This window comes from Pantherophis guttatus, chromosome 4, assembly GCF_059756535.1.
Source record: "Pantherophis guttatus breed Tessera chromosome 4, ASM5975653v1, whole genome shotgun sequence".
Lineage (NCBI taxonomy): Eukaryota > Metazoa > Chordata > Lepidosauria > Squamata > Colubridae > Pantherophis > Pantherophis guttatus.
Window position 1 is genome coordinate 147,279,465 of NC_142066.1, and position 17,092 is coordinate 147,296,556.

The 17,092-nt window shown below is 38.9% G+C and overlaps 1 protein-coding gene across 1 annotated transcript in view; it reads left to right on the top strand.

Annotated features, from left to right (window-relative positions):
- Positions 1-17,092, top strand: part of VIPR2 (vasoactive intestinal peptide receptor 2) — a 78,457-nt gene that overhangs the window by 52,048 nt on the left and 9,317 nt on the right. The window contains exons 5-8 of the mRNA XM_034402463.3: positions 6,797-6,891; positions 9,863-10,001; positions 12,750-12,900; positions 14,057-14,117. Of these exons, the coding sequence (XP_034258354.1) occupies positions 6,797-6,891; positions 9,863-10,001; positions 12,750-12,900; positions 14,057-14,117 (446 nt within the window). The remainder of the gene's footprint in view (positions 1-6,796; positions 6,892-9,862; positions 10,002-12,749; positions 12,901-14,056; positions 14,118-17,092) is intronic.

A 17,092-nucleotide genomic window follows, 5' to 3' on the forward strand; every position in this document is an offset into this window, starting at 1 on the left:
CAAAAGCATTGTGTGGGGGGGGGAGTCATGTGCACATGCGGGGGGGTTCAGGGGGCATTGAATTATGGGTGTGGGCATACACACATGATACCCCCACACACTCCCCACGCTTTTGGCATGTGACGGCAAAAAGGTTAGCCATCACTGCTTTAGGCAAATGAATGAAACCTATATAGAAGTTTTCAGAGGTATTGCAAGAAACACAAACAGGAGTGATATTGCCTACAAGCTTTGTTTTTGAACTTTCTAAAAGAGCATTTGATGACCAATTGAGGCAGTAAAAGTGATAAGCACACCAAGATAGATCAATAAAATTTAACTGCTCCTTCTTGGGGACAGAATTTCCACCCAGCAAATTTCTGACGTTTGATTTAAATTCTGGATATTCATCAGATTAGATGTAGGAATGAATGGAGATGATATTCTCATTTTTTTCAAGCTGGTTGAGATGTCCCTTCAATTTTTTTTTTTTTAAAACAAGCTTCACAGAGGCCAATTTTAGAAATGCTGTATTTTTGGAGAGGGCATTCTTCTAACATTGGCCCTGACCATATTTTATTTATTTATTTATTTATTTTTAAATTTGTATACCGCCCTTCTCCCTGAGGACTCAGGGCGGTGAACAGCCAAGTAAAAGCATAAACTACAAACATTAAAATACAATTAAAAAGATATATATAAATTTGGCCCCATGATTAAAAACAATAACAAACAATTAAAAACATTTTAAAAAGTGTTAGGCCAGCCCGGCTTGTTGGAAAAAGAAGGTTTTAAGGGCATGGCGGAAGGCACCGAGGTCTTGGATTCTCCTTATGTCTGGGGGCAGCTGATTCCAGAGGGTAGGTGCCCCCACAGAGAAGGCCCTCCCCCTGGAGGTCACCAGCCTACATTGTTTGGCTGATGGCACCCCGAGGAGGCCCTCTCTGTGGGAGTGCACAGGTCAATGGAAGGCTGTCGGTAGCAGCAGGCGGTCTCAAAGATAACTAGGTTATCTTATATGTATTATCTTATAATACAGTCATAGCACTACATTACAAAAAAAACATTGAGACTTTGGGGGAAAGTGCAAAGAAGAGCAATTCAGATTATTAAATGCCCTGAGACAAAAACATATGAAGAATGGTTGCAGGAACTGGGTATGGCTAGTCCAGAGAAAAGAAGGACTATGGGTGACATGATAGTAATATTCCAGGATTTGAGGGGTTGCCACAAAGAAGAGGGCGTCAACTTATTTTCCAAAGCACCAAAAGACAAGATAAGAAGCAATGGATGGAAACTAATCAAGGAGAGAAGCAACCTGGAGTTAAGAAGAAACTTCCTAATAGTGAGAACAATTAACCAGTGGAACAGCTTATCTTCAGAAGTTGTGGATGCTTCATCACTGGAAGCTTTAAAAAAAAAAAAAAAGACTGGACAGTCACCTGTCTGAAATGGTATAGGGTTTCCTGCTTGAGCAGGGGTCTGGACTAGAAGACTCCAAGGCAGGGGTGAATTCCAGCAGGTTCTGACAAGTTCTGGAGAACCGGTAGCGGAAATTTTGAGTAGTTCGGAGAACTGGCAAATACCACCTCTGGCTGGCCCCAGTGGGGTGGGAATGGAGATTTTGCAATATCCTTCCCCTTCCACGCCCACCAAGCACACCACGCCCACCAAGCCACACCCACAGAACCATTAGTTAAAAAATTTGGATTTCACCACTGCTCCAAGGTCCCTTCAGCTCTATTCTGATTAAGTACCATGCCAACAATATTACAAAAAGGACATTCTCCCTTATTTTCTCCTCAGTATTAGGACTCCTGTGTATCTGTTTTATGAAAATCAAGAGAGATTTTTCACCATTTTAGGAACATGAGATAAATCTGTCTGTATCTGCCATAAATTATACTATGGAGCATCAAGAGATGTACTGCAGTGAAACTCCTAAATTTGTTCCTGGCACGATGCGTGGCATAATTCTTTTTTAATCTCGTAAGCATAAAAAGGGGATATATGTGGCTCTTTAGCCTAATCCTACAGAACCCTTTTCATATTTTCAGTGTGTCCTGCAATTTAATTTAAATGGCAATTATGTCAAAAGTGTGAATGAAATCAAAGTGTCAAATGTCATATAACTTGTTCCAGAGAGAGAGAAATGATACATTTGGCAATTCTAAGGCTTTGTGGACCTGAAAACAATAAATTAACACTCTTTTCCCCATGTTAAGCAGAAGTGAGAAGTATACTTGAAAAGTGGGAAAAAAATGTCCTGTCAAGCAAAACTTGAGCAGGTTAATTTCATCATAGTAAAGCCAATAATCATAATGGGAGCTCTTTTGTGTTTCTGTATATTTTTAAAGTAAGAAAATGTTTTTGATTTGAAGTAAATATATCTTCTTGATTTGAAATAATGTACCTATACAATTGAAAAATAGTTTTTCAAACAATAAGTATTAACCATTATATAAGCGGAAAGAGCATTTTCCCAGAATTATTATAGTACCGTTTTAGAATATTAGCAAAAAGGTTATTTTTGGTAAGTTACTCTTCCAATTCCTGTAAAAAAACAAAACAAAACCCAGGAGCAAAAATACCCCTCAGAGTGTCTTGCTTCACACAGCACTTAACTCCATAAAGTGGTTTGATTAGTTTTGATTTATAGTATTACATGAAGCCAGTTATTGTGGTTTCTATGTCATGATTTATAGCTTACTTGTGAAAAACTAATCAATTGCAATTTATATATTAAACTTAAGCAATGATTTCAAGTAATACATAAACAGAGACTGACAATATGGCTAGTGGTGCTGGTACCAGCACCACTAAATATGGCAACTTTAAGATGTTTGGACTTCAACTTCCAGACTTCAATTCCCAGAATTCCTCAGCCGGACTTATTACATATTGCCAGCGGAATTCTGGGAGCTGAAATTTACACATCTTGAGGTTGTCAAGTTTAAGAAACACTGAGCTAGAATATCACATGTTTATATATGTCCGTTGCTGATAGGTAATTTGCTTATTACTTTTTCCTTGAAATTGCTTAAAACCTCTTTTTCTCTAGTCTGTATTTCTTTACCATGACCATATAGGACATTTCTGAAATAGCATAAATAAATGAGAATCCTGACTTTGATACTAGGGAATTTTCAAATTTACACATGGAACAACTTAATGTAGTCTGTTTAATGCAATTATTTCATGCATTATTATCACCACCTTTTCTTCCTCTGTACTGTTGGGAGCAAAAGATGTGATACATGGTAGGAAAAACTCAAGGGATATTATTACAAAATAGTTTGAGTTATCCATCACATCATATTGTGAGAGATCGGGGGAGGAAAAAGACATGAATCTCCCTTTGATGATAACTTGTATGTAATTTAGATAACTTGTATTTAATTTAATCTAATAAATTAGAGCCTTGGTGGCGCAGCAGACTAAAACTGCTGTTAAAATAGCACTTAGCTGCCAGCTGCCTGCAATTACTGCGAGTTCAATTCTCACCAGGCTCAAGGTTGACTCAGCCTTTCATCCTTCCGAGGTAGGTAAAATGAGGACCCGGTTTGTGGGGGCAATAAGCCGACTTTATATAAAATAGAACACAGCTTAGGGGGGGGCCAAAAGGCCCTACTAAGCAGGTATATACAAAAGTATGAAGGCTATTGCTTAAAGCATTTTAAGCTGCCCTGAGTCTCCGGAGAATGGCAGCATATAAATCGAATGAATGAATCAATGAATCAATGAATGAATAAATTTTGTCATGTGTTGTGAAAACAAGGGAAAGATAGCTTACATTTGGTCAGTGATAGGGATTTGACTTCTCTTATCAGGGTTATTCTGATGTCAGAAGAAAGAAATAGGAGGGTGTTTGTTTTCTTTTTACTTTTCACTTTTGCTGTTCAATTTCACACCTTGAATAGAATTCTATGAGGCCAAGAAGAAATTACCTAAGATGCACTAAACTGACTGGAGTTTGGTGCCGTATCTTAAACACACTGCTGTGTAAGTGTTGGCAAGATATTTTCCTCAAGCGTTGGCAGAAATCTTAAACCTACATTATGTTCTATATTTTTAAGAATCTTATTTTCTTTTAGAATTACAACAGATAATTAAACAATGTTCTTCTAATCATGCTATTGGAATCAATTTATTATAGAGGTACATGTTTCCATTGTGGGTGTCTGCAAAGAAGAATCCTCGACATGTGACCATAATGGAGCCTTCCCATTACAGAAAAAATATCGTAATGGTCATAAAATGATCGGTCATGTGACTGACCTAATTTTACAACTTTTTTTTTTTTTTTGCAGCAATCCAATGGTTCACTACCGGTTTGGCTTTGCTGAAAACCAGAAGTAGCAATTTTTGGTAAAACCATTATAAAATACAGTCACGTGGAATGCTGCAAATTACCGTATTTTCCGGTGTATAAGACGACTGGGCGTATAAGACGACCCCCGACTTTTCCTGTTAAAATATAGGGTTTGGGCTATACTCGCCATATAAGACTACCCCTCTTCCAACGCACACCAAATAAAAATTAAAAAACATCAATTGGCTCACCCACAATGTAAAAGCAGCTGTGCTAGACCCAAAATGGCCCCTGCAACAAGCAGGAACCTCACACAGCCACAAAAAGCCCCCCCCCAAAAAAACTTTCACACTTTACACACAGAAAATTCCACATACAGCTTTGTGAGATTTTGTGTGTTTGTGTAGTTAGAGTGAAACACTATAGAAACACACTAAATCTCAGAAAGCTGCACAAATATTATTTTATTTTAATTTATTTTTATTTTTATATAAAAGCAGCTAAATTTAAAACTTCCTAAACTTTAAATGGCTAGGTCTAAACAAGAACAACTAAAAAAAAACCCAATTAACTATTTTTTTAAAGCTCCCAAAGGGGAAAAAACTTACCCAATAGAACAGGGGTCTCCAACCTTGGCAACTTTAAGACTTGTAGACTTCAACTCCCAGAATTCCTCAGCCAGCTTTGTTTTGCTGGCTGAGGAATTCTGGGAGTTGAAGTCCACAACTCCCTGCCTGCTTGATTGCAGGCAGGGAGTGGCTTGCTGATGGAATGGATTGCAGGCAAGCGAAGCAAGGCAAGCATTGCGACTAGCAGCTAAGGTAAGCAAGCTGGAGGGGGAAAACTTTTTTCCTTTTACATGGTGCTGGCGATCCAAGCTGAGTTGCCTGATTAGCAGGCAACTCAGCTGGGATCGTCAGAGCTTGGATCGCCAGAGCTATGTAAAAGAAAAAAACTTTTTTCCTTTTACATGGCTCTGGCAATCCCAGCTGAGTTGCCTGATTAGCAGGCAACTCAGCTGGGATGATCAGAGCTTGGCTCGTCAGAGCCTTTCGGGCTGGTCTGCCTGGTTACAGGAGAACGACACCTGGCGTATAAGACGACCCCCGACTTTTGAGAAGATTTTCATGTGTTAAAAAGTCATCTTATACACCGGAAAATACGGTACTGTATATGCAGCCATGTTGCCCAGCAACTGAAGTTCGGTAATGTGACCACAGATGGAGCCTGACCATTTGAACTTCGAATCTGGTTCCTAAGTCCCCCTTTTTCAGGTGGCTCATAACTTTGCACAGTTTCTAAGCAACTAGTCATAGGTTCAGGACTTTTTGTACAGAAGTGTAAAAAAGAATAGGTAGATCAAGCACAAAACCAGAGTTTCCTTTTCTTCTAATCTGCTACAAGTAAACACTTCTTCCCTAGCAAGGTGATCTCTAGAATCACAAAGTTTAGAATCACTGCAGCTTTCAGCATTCTCAAGCATTGAAGAGCTGTGATGGTTAGGAATCTAGCAAATGGTGAGCCAGACACATCTGGAGGGCATCAGAAGGGGAGAGTTAATCTAGTACAATTTCTGAAACAGGAGCATGATCCATTGTCCTCTACTATGGTGAACTTCCTTCCTTTCTTTCCCTTGTTTGAACTCTTAAGTGCACTGCTTTGCTTTCTCTTTTTCCTTTTTATCCTGTGATTATTCATGGATAGACAAAATTTGAGGACTAACACTGAAACAAAGCCTCCTAATTTTCTCAGAAACCAAAAAAAAGATACTGGTGATGCTGCAACTGGACAAGAGGGACATGCCAAGACTGTTTACTTACATTTTGATTTTGGGAGGTATTTAAGAAGGAGAATGGAAAAAGGAGGATTTCCAGAGACAAAAAAAGAGTTTTAGTGGTGAAATGTTGGCAGTGGTTTCTGCTCTCTGGAACTATTTCCCCCTCCCCTATATATGACACCCCAAACTCTTCTTGCCTTTAACACACACTTAAAATTTGGCTCCCCCCGCCCCCAAGCATTAGTTGAGCGGGCGCCTCTCCTGTGAGTGGTTGAATGCTTGGTCACATTTTACATTTTATATTTATAAATTGTTGGCTTGGTAGGTGGGTTTTTTCTTTTTCTTTTTGATTTACTATGTTTATGTTGTATGGCACCCAGAAACGCACCAATGGGTTTTTCTTATAAATTTATGAATGAATGAATGAATGAATGAATGAATGAATGAATGAATGAATGAATGAATGAATGTTGGAGGGCTGTATGCTGGGGTTTGTCACCTGCACAATGTAGACCAAGATTCTGGAAAGGAGGGTATTCTCTGCCTAAATAGTGAGCTGTGCAGCATATAAATTCAGTAAATAAATAAATAAAAATCTCCGTTTGAAAGGTACAAAAGTATTATGTGTAATTTCTATGGCCTACTGTATTTAAAAGGCAATTCTCTTGCTGATTTTTTCCCAAATGTCTGTTCATGGTAATTAATTAAAATACATGTTTGCTTCATAGGTTTTCTATGTTTGGGTGAAAGCAATTTATACCCTCGGACACAGTGTTTCTCTCATTGCTCTGGTCACAGGAAGCATCATTCTTTGCGTTTTCAGGTAAGTTTGTTGAAACGTGGCAGGGACTAAATATTTTGGAACAGTGGCAGAATAGGAGAAGGTAATGTTTTCACTTGTCACTTAACAGGTCCCTTGTTTTTATTTTAAATGAAGCCTCCTTTGATTCAAACTCAGTTTCTGGTGATTTGAAGGACATGACCATGTGGTTATCTTGGCAACCATATGGAAATTGTTTATTGTTGCCTTCTGGGGTATTTTTGGACTCTACAATTCTGGGATCTTCATCCAAAATCTAAATAGGTTGGATGATGCTTAGTTACTAAGTCTAGGAAAGTCTGATCCAGATGTTGAGATTTTTCATTTTTTCAGATGTGTTTAATTGCAACCATGTAATTAAAATAATAAATGGAAAGCAGCTGGTTTGGTGCAGATCAAAGTGCCATTCTGCAGTATCACCTATATTTGTAAAAATCCTTTCGGAATCCAGGCAAGGCCTCTAAATATATAGTTGAATATAGTCCTATGCTTTGCCAGCTCTCTGAAGCTCAGGATCTTGAAATCCAGCAAGGAGGCCCACCTGCTGAGGAAAATAGGTGAGTGGGTGGGGAGATCTAAAGGAGATAATGTGGGACAATCTTATTGAATTGCGTTCTGAAGAAGAGTTGTTTTGAGACTGGCTGTTTTCATCAACTCAGCCATTTCCCGAACGGGCAGAGCTTTCCCTTGACAGCCATTTTTATGTGAGTAGTACCAACATAATATCAAAATTCCTAATGTATCCAGAGCCTAAAATGGATTTAGATCAGCAGCAGCCATAGAAAATTTGATTAGTGAACCTAATTTTAACTGGGCAGTGTTGTACTACAGAAAGCTTGTGAGTTCAGGGGCAAATTCTAGAGAAGATTGCTAAAGATAATTGTTGGGAAAGACATAAAATGAAAGACAGGATGCACTGAGGGTACTCCCCCCCACACCTTGCAAAAGACGTCCCCAGGGCCAATGAAGTCAGAAGATGTTCTACCAGTTAGAGTCATGAAGGAAGGCAGTGCCAATCGTATGAAAAAGAGGACAGGCAGCCAGGATATATTGAGTTCTTTATCATATATTTAGGATGTAAATAAAGAAAAGAGTAATTAGGAATTGCCATATGTACTTACATGATTTGTTGTTGTTAGTCGCAAAGTCGTGTCTGACCCATCGTGACCCGATGGATAACATTCCTCCAGGCCTTCCTGTCCTCTACCATTCTCCAGGAGTCCATTTAAGCTCACACCGATTGCTTCAGTGTTTCCATTCAGCCACCTCATTCTCTGCTGTCCCCTTCTTCTTTTGCCCTCAATCTTTCCCAGCATTAGGCTCTTCTCCAGTGAGTCCTTCCTTCTCATTAGGTGGCCAAAGCATTTGAGTTTCACCTTCAGGAGCTGGCCTTCTAAAGAGCAGTCAGGGTTGATCTCCCCTAGGACTGACCGGTTTGTTCGCCTTGCAATCCAAGGGATTCTCAGGAGTCTTCTCCAGCACCATAGTTCAAAGGCCTCAATTCTCTGGCGCTCAGCCTTTCTTATGGTCCAACTTACATGATAGAGCAATAATATAGATTGCAAATATACACAGTTTAAAAAAACATATTTAGTAGTAGTAAAGAGTTATCCCTGTAAGGAGGCATCTTAAAGAAGTGAGCACTGAAATGCAATTATCTAATTGTAAAATTAGGTTCCCCCTTTGATGCAAAGGATGTTCTTCTCCTGTGAAGAACATTTGAGTATTTGCCAAAAATATGTACCCCCAACAGGGTCCCCCAAGACATGAAGGTAATCTTAGCAACTTGCTAAGCCAACGTATTGGGCAACAATAATATAAGAAGATGCTAAAGGTGGATTATCACTTTAGTAACAATGGCAAAGTCATCATTTCATACTGCATAGAAGAAAACAATATAAACACTCACATATTTTACCAAATAGACCACATGAGTAAGTAACAGTGGAATGTTTTTAAGAAAATTAGTACCCCAGAAATCTCACCATCTTTACAAAGAACAGGAAGATGCAGTCTGGATGGAGCATGTAGAAATAATCTGGCTCTTGAAAAGTAGATTACTCTAGGAGGTTTAACACATCTATTTTAAGGGAATTTTGTTTTTGTTTAGTTGCTAAGCCATGTCCTCCATTGCCTCCTGGAGTTTCCCAAATTCATGGTCATTGCATCAGTGATATTATCTAACCATCTCATCCACTGCCATCCTTTTCTCCTTTTGCCTTCCATCTTTCCCAACATCAGGGTTTTTTCCAACGAGTCCTCTTTTCTCATTATGTGACCAAACTATTGCAGTTTTCAGCTATTTCAGTTCAAAGGACTCCCAAGAATCTTCTCCAACAATTCAAAAGCATCAATTCTTTGGCACTTCCTTATGATCCATCTTTCACATTGGAAGGAATAATTACTCCAAAACCCAGCTCTTTCAAAAACAGGCCAAAATGCTGGGCTTACCCCTTCACAACTGTTAAACTATGGTTCCTCCTTGCAACCCTCCAAGGAGAGAGAGAAAAATGAAAGGCATCCCTGCCTTAAAATAAATCACTGTAACAATTCTTTCAAGTTAAAACATAGCCATCAGTTTTTCTTAGTTTTCAGTGGAATCCCTCAAGATCCCTCATTTGTCATACAAGAACTTGCAAACTAGAGTAACTTCGCATTTTAGCAACTATTTAAATTTTATGCCATTTGGATGGAGCATGAGACACCCTGATCCTTCACTGCTAGCTTCAATGTATGGTGCCTCAGGACTTTCTGGACCCCTAAAAGCAGAGGTTTTGGCATTATTATGTCTCAACAGTAAAGTTGATGCTTCTTGTAGAATAGCAGAGGGCAAAGCAGAATATAAGCATGGGGCCCTCAGGAGTTATAATCTTTTCTTAATTGTTATTATCAAATAACAGAAGGTAAGTAGAAAGATCTTCAGCTTCATACTTTGGTTCCAGAAACTGCATTGTTTTTCTCTTTCCATATGTAGAAAACTTCACTGCACTCGGAACTACATACATTTGAATCTGTTCCTGTCTTTCATTTTAAAGGCAATCTCTGTCTTAGTTAAAGATGAAATCCTCTATTCCGACACTAGCACAGATAAGTGTTCAGATCATGCTTCTTGGGTAAGTGAAAAAGTTGTTTCATTTGTATCATGTCCATGATCTTTGAGATCGTTGTAGGTTATATCAAACCTTACATGAGATGACTACCAGCAAGGGTAGTGAGGCTTCTGTTGGCGTGCTGGAAAAGAATTAGAACAGAATAAGATTGCAAGGGGGAGAAGTTATATATTTTGGTAATGGCTTCCTCTCTGCTTTGGAGAAGACAACATTAGATGCAGCTGATATGCAGATTGATGTGATTAAAATCAAGGTTCTCCTTCCTCAACCTTACATCTTGATCAGTGCTATACAGCATGTAAAGATTCCAAGGAATGTACAAGAGCAGTTGCTTGTATGTGTGTGTATGAGTGTGTGTGAGAGAGAGAGATTTGTGTTTTTATGCCTAATGATGTTTTTTTAAAAAAAAAATGAAAAAGGGGACCACATCAAGGGATGAAATGAATTTATCAAAAGAGATAGAAACAAGAAGTTGGAATGGGATCTGGAAGCCTTTATTTCAGGTTTAATAATTGTAAAATCACTACTGGCTAGTGCAATTGGCAAAAGCATTGTTCAATTCTCCATCTGAAACTTTGATCCGTCTATCATGAAGAATGGTTGCAGGAACTGGGCATGTCTAGTTTAATGAAAAGAAGGACCAGGGGAGACATGATACCAGTGTTCCAATTTCTCAGGGGCTGCCACAAAGAAGAGGGAGTCAAACTATTCTTCAAAGCATCTGAGGGTAGAATAAGAAGCAATGGTTGGAAAATAATCAAGGAGAGAAACAATTTAGAACTAAAGAGAAATTTCCTGACAGTTAGAACAATTAATAAGTGGAACAACTTGCCTGCAGAAGTTGTGAATGCCCCAACACTGGAAATTTTTAGGAAGATGTTGGATAACCATTTGTCTGAAGTGGTGTAGGGTTTCCTGCCTGGGCAGGGCGTTGGACTATTTATTTATTATTTATTATTTATTAATCAAATTTCTATACCGCCCTACTCCCGAAGGACTCAGGGCAGTGAACAGCCAAGATAAAATACAGATAATACAAATATTAAAAAATCCCTTAAAATTATTAAATATATCGGCCGAAACACAGATTAAAACACCCAATTTGTAAAATCACGAATTAAAAAAATTTAAAAATTTAAAAGATGGGAGTTAGGCCTAGGACTAGAAGACCTCTAAGGTCCCTTCCAACTCTGTTATTCTATTCCAAGATCATCATAGTCAAAATGCATTTTCTAACTTCCTAACAATGAGTAGTGCTAGAAATGGAAAGATAATTTGAATATTTTTTTTTAAAAAAAAATGAATAGTGATATGTGCGAGTGTGTGTATGTAATTTTGCCTGTCGACACCAGACAATATTAATCTATCAAGCATCTCAACTTTTTGAAATCGAGAAATAAAGATAGCAGCTCTTAGCATGCTTAGTTTGGGAGGAAGAACTCCTCCCAAAGGACATGGAAGGATTTATAGTGAAATTGCATGCAAGAGTGTTATAGCACATTACAACTCTGGTAAACCCAAAAGGTTTTACAGTGCTTGCAAGAGTGTCATAATGTATACAACCCAAAGGGAGAACTCTTAGAGAGCATTGTAGAGTATGATTTTCAGAGATGTTGCTACTCAGTATGAAACTCTTGTCTTGATGGAGAAGACAGCCTGAAGAAATACGGCAATTAAATAAATTTCACAAATCCATGGATATTACTATTCCATTCTCTTCTGCTTAATTAATGAGAACCAAGAATGTGATAGCAATTGGAGGAGTTTTAGTCTTCAGCATGAAGCTTCCTCATATGTAATCCCTCTCCTTCCCCTGTTAATTAAATTTGACATGGCTTTTCACAAAGTTACTCTGTGACAAAAATGCAAAACAAAGGATCACCTTTAATACTTTGCATGTTCAGCTTCATACAATTCAGATGAGAGTTACTGACTTAGCTAATTTAAGAAGGAACATTCTCCTCCTCCCCCTACTTCTGACTATTTCTTCAAAATCCTAACTTGTTGGCATTGTTGAAATAAGTGGTCCATGTGATAAAATATCTGCAGCAACGAATCACTTATGCTGTGCTCATTCTGGTTTACTTATACAATAGTCAAGCAATACTTTTGAGTTTTTCCTTGGGATTGTACATTCCATGAGCTATTTTTTGCTTCTGGCAAAGCTGCCGTAGAATAAACTAACTTTAAAAAGGGATGGGAACATGTTTCCCAAACCAAATTACTTCTGATTAACGGGTGGTCTTAAATACCTCTGCCGTCTTCTGATTCTCAAAGGAGATGATGTTTTTAATTCTTGGGCCTTTTTGCCCTGAAATCTGTAAGAAAATCGGAGAGAAATTTGATTTGTGAAGACAAACACAACATGATGAATATGCCACGCCGTTAGGAGGTAACAACCATGTACATAAGTCTCAAACCTCAATCTGACTTTGTATAAATATACAAAAGGATGAAGGCTATTGCTTAGCGCATTGTAAGCCGCTCTGAGTCTTCGGAGAAGGGCGGCATATAAATCAAATTAAAAAAAACTGGTTTTGAGAAGCACTTGGCATTTGCTTTCATTCATTGAACTAAGTCCAAAACAGTTGAAAGAGGCTGTTTCAGCCCATCAATAGCTAAATTCATGGAAGGAGAAATCTCTTGTCAAAGCTTGTATCTATCAAAAGAGCTTTTAAACAAAGGAAACCATTTACTGTGTTACAGCAGTTTCTTTGCATAAACATTTCATCCTTGATTTGTAACTTTCAGGTCGGCTGCAAGGCTAGTTTGGTATTTTTCCAGTACTGTGTAATGGCCAATTTTTATTGGCTCTTAGTTGAAGGACTTTATCTCCACATCCTCCTCATGATCATGTTCTCTTCTAACAGACACTTCACCGCATATCTCCTTACTGGATGGGGTAAGAAGGTCAATATAGTTATCTCTGTTTTTTATTCCCTTCCCCTCAAGATTAAAGGAGACTTTGGAATCCCATTTAGGGCTTCTAGAATTTGAGACTTGGCCAAACTCCATGTTGCCTGTGTTGGTATCTGTCCCATCTTTCACCCACTATTGTTTTGAAGGTTCAGGCAAGTGCAAAACTAATGGAGATGCATAGAGCTGTTGTTACATGGCTGACTGGATTTATGTGATTTGATGGGTTACAAATTTTTTAGACCCCTGACCTTAGTGCTGAGTCCTTGACTTATGACCTCAATTGAGCCCAAAATTTCTGTTGCTAAGCAAGACGTTTTATGACCTTTCTTTGCCACAGTGAATAATCAGAGTTATTAATAGCACAGTTATTAAGTGAATTTGGCTTCCCCATTGACTTTTGGTTGTCAGAAGGTCACAAAAGATTAATCACAAGATCCCGGGACACTACATACATAAATATGAGCTAGTTGCCAAGCGTCTGAATTTTGATTACTTGACCATGGGGATGCTACAGTGGTTTTAAGTGAGAAAAACGGTCATAAGTCCAGTGCTGTTGTAACTTTGAACAGTCACTAAATGAACTGTTGTAAGTCGAGGACCACCTGTACTTGGAGAGACAACTACAGAATTCCTAGAGGAGCATGGGGGAAATTCTCAAGTGAAACCAGAACTGTGCTGGAAAGAAGATTCAGAGTCACTGGGTAGGATAAAGTCTTGGCATCAATTGAGTAAACTTTAGTTTCCAGAAACAAAAATCAGGGAGTCATATTGGGGCACATTCAGTGAGCATTTCCAGTTGCTAAACACATTGGACAGCTGCTCATAGTTATATAGACCATTCTGGATGTACCGACACTTTAGCTGTTTATTGGATTTGGAGATCACTCCAATTGTAGATGACTAAGGATGGTTTAAAATACAGAGACAAGGACCAAATAGTAATGAATGTGTATCCAGAAAACTAAAAACAAGGTCAGTCTATTAGTGCTTTGCCTCAGCTAATTCTCATACTATGCCATATTTGAATACTTCATCTACAAAGTGATTTCTGTTTGCATGATTAATTTTGTCAAATCAAGTATTGATTATATATTTTCTTTTTTTTTTCCCTTGCTTCATCTGCTATGTCTCTCTTCCAGGAATCCCTACAATTTTCATCATCATATGGATGATAACTAGAGTCTATCTAGACAACAGTGGGTAAGGACGAATTAAATAGCAGCATATACACACTTCCAGGCTTCATTGTAAAATGGTTACATGATGTCCAAAATTTAATCCTGGATACATAGGTTGCAACAGGTAACACACTGGGGTGAAATGCTACTGGTTCGCGGAACTGGTAGTAAAAGAATGCTTTAAAAGGTAAAAAAAGAAAAGAAAAGAAAAGAAAAAAAGTCGCACAGCTGATCTTTGGAACTTTAAAAAAAAACTTTTTAAAAACTTTTTAAGCATTTTTTTTACTACCCGTTGTCCGGAACCAATAGTTAAAAATGCTTTAAAAAGTAAAAAAAAAAAAAGTTCTGATGATCACGCGTCACACAGCTGATCTTCGGAACTTTTTTTTTTTTTTTACTTTTTAAGCATTTTTTACTACCAGTTCTCTAGAACCAGTAGTAAAATAATGTTAAAAAAAGTTTTAAAACAGTTCTGAAGATTGAAAAGTGCGACAATCAGCTGTGCCCCGTGATTTATATCCGCTAAAAATCAGTAAATCCTGCTTTCTAGCGAATCTAAATCGCGCGGCACAGCTGTCCCCCGCCCCACGTCTCTGCTCTTCTACTTATCTTTGCAGATTCAGAAAAGGCTTCTTAGCGCCTGTAGTGCACATGCACACAAAGCATGAGTTCGGCACGCATGTGCACTTTGCACCCATGCACACGCAAAACAAACCGGTAGCAGACTTCAGAGCATTTCATCCCTGTAATACACATATATATGTTAAATATGAACTTGAATTGTAGTTGGCAGACTTAGTTACCTTTTCTTAACTAACAGCTTCTGTTTAATGCAGAATGCCTTATGGGAAACGAGGAGGATGTTTAGAAGGTCAGTGTTGCATCATAGCCTCCTGATCTTCTGACGCATCATAGGAGATCCGTTGGTTATACCACCAAAAAGAGCATAGCCGACAAAATTCTGTCATTTTTGGCTTTCTGATGGGGCTTTTAGCGTGAGGATGGAACGCTCACTTTAGAATCAAAATTGTATCATTCAAGTTGAGTATTGCAATGCTGAGATATTAGATCCGTGATGGCGAACCTATGGCATGAGTGCCACAGGTGGCATTCAGAGCCCTTTCTGCAAGCACATGAGCCCTTGCCCCAGCTCAAGTCTACCACGCATGTGTACGCGTCTCCCGCCAGCCAGCTGATTTTTTGGTCTCTGCTGCACATGCACGGGGAGGTGGGGCGCATGTGGGAGACGTGTGTGCATGCGCAGGGAGGGTCATGCATGCACATACGGGGTGCGGGGAGCATGTGGGGGTCCAGTGCCCCATTTTTTTGTTCCAGGACGCTGCAGGGAGGCCTGCTAGGCCAAAACGGGGTGCGGGGGGGTCGCATGCGAATGTGTGTGGAAGTGAGGGAGTGTGGGGGGAGCGTGCGCGTGCGCAGGGGGAGCACAGGGGGGAGTCGCGCGTGCATTGCATTATGGGTGCTGGCACACGCACGCACATGCTGTCGCACATGGGCGCACTTTCAGCAGGCAATGACAAAAAGGTTAGCCATCACTGTACTGGATCTCCCACACCCCATGCAAATGGGGTGTGGGAGAGTCCATTTATAGGCACAGTCCTGATACGGCATAAGGACAGTAAAGAAGTAACAACTTTGCTCCACAAAATAACGCCTGAAAACAAGTTCCATGTCTTGGAGGAAAAAAACCCCAGATATAATGAAATGAATTTAATGTATGATCTTTATTTAAAATGCAGAGCAAATAACTGAAATATATGATGTAATTTCTGAACGCTGTGTTCCTTCCTTGTTTCCCTTCTGCCCCCCCCCCTCCCATCTTACCTTATCATGACCATAATGCAGTTGCCCATTCTAGACATCATTTATTTATTTAGTATATTTAGAGGCCTCCTGATACTCGGTAGTTTACACTTAAAATGGGAAAACAATAAAAAAGAATCTCAAGTGTCCAGACAAATCCTGTCACAACCTCCCACAAGGCCTGGGAGAACAGCCAGTCTTCTCAAGAGTTACAGAACATCATTTTTTAAAATTGATTGATTATGTCTTCTCAAGCTGGTGTTGATGCTTGGCAGCCACATAGATAGATTTTTCTCTGAGAAACATAATCAGGATGGATGCTATTTGGATCTCTCTAAAGGGATAACTTTCCAGAGGACAGGTGCTTCAACACAGACGCTGCTTGATGGGTCTTGATAGATGGCATTAAAATCATGCAGGAACAGTGTCAATTAAGTAGGAGGCCATTTCAAACTACCACCAAAAAAGCAGTGTCTACACCCTTCATAGTATATATTGTTTATGATATGCAGGTACAACTCTCTTCCAATGCAATTTGCATTAATTATTCTGGGCTTTTGTTTTGAAACTTGCTCATTCCACAGCAAGATATTAAATGCCTCAGATGATAAATATGGACTGCCACATGATATGAAGGCTGGTCAGAGAAGTGAACGCCTGGAAAAATACATAAATGCAAATTTAAAAAGTTTTCTTCCTCCATCCTATATTTTTCTAATTTTCCCAGGCTTTATGGCCTCTGTGATTGATAACTTAGATTTGGATTTGTTGAAAATCTTAAAGTTGTTTCTTTCTTAAATAGGAAATTAAAGATAGTGAATCTCAAACAATATCAGTGAAGAAGAAAACTAGGAGACATTAAAAACAAGTCAACGTAGTTGAATAGGCAGCTTAGGAAGGAGCTGAGTCAGCTGAAAAAGATGCTTATATGGAATGGAAGGTAAGAGAAACAGCTGAGGAAGTTGATAAATGTAGCAAAGAGGTTAGGAAGGCAAAGGTAGAAAATAGCATCAGGTTTCTTCAAATAAGTCAATAGTAAGAGGAAGGCAGAAGAAAGGAGAAATCACTCTTCGTTCAAGTGAAGAAATCTTGACAGATGACAAACAAAAAAAGGAAGTCAACTGCTATTTTGCTTCTGTATCCAAAGGAAATGGTCATTTGAGTAATATCGATTTT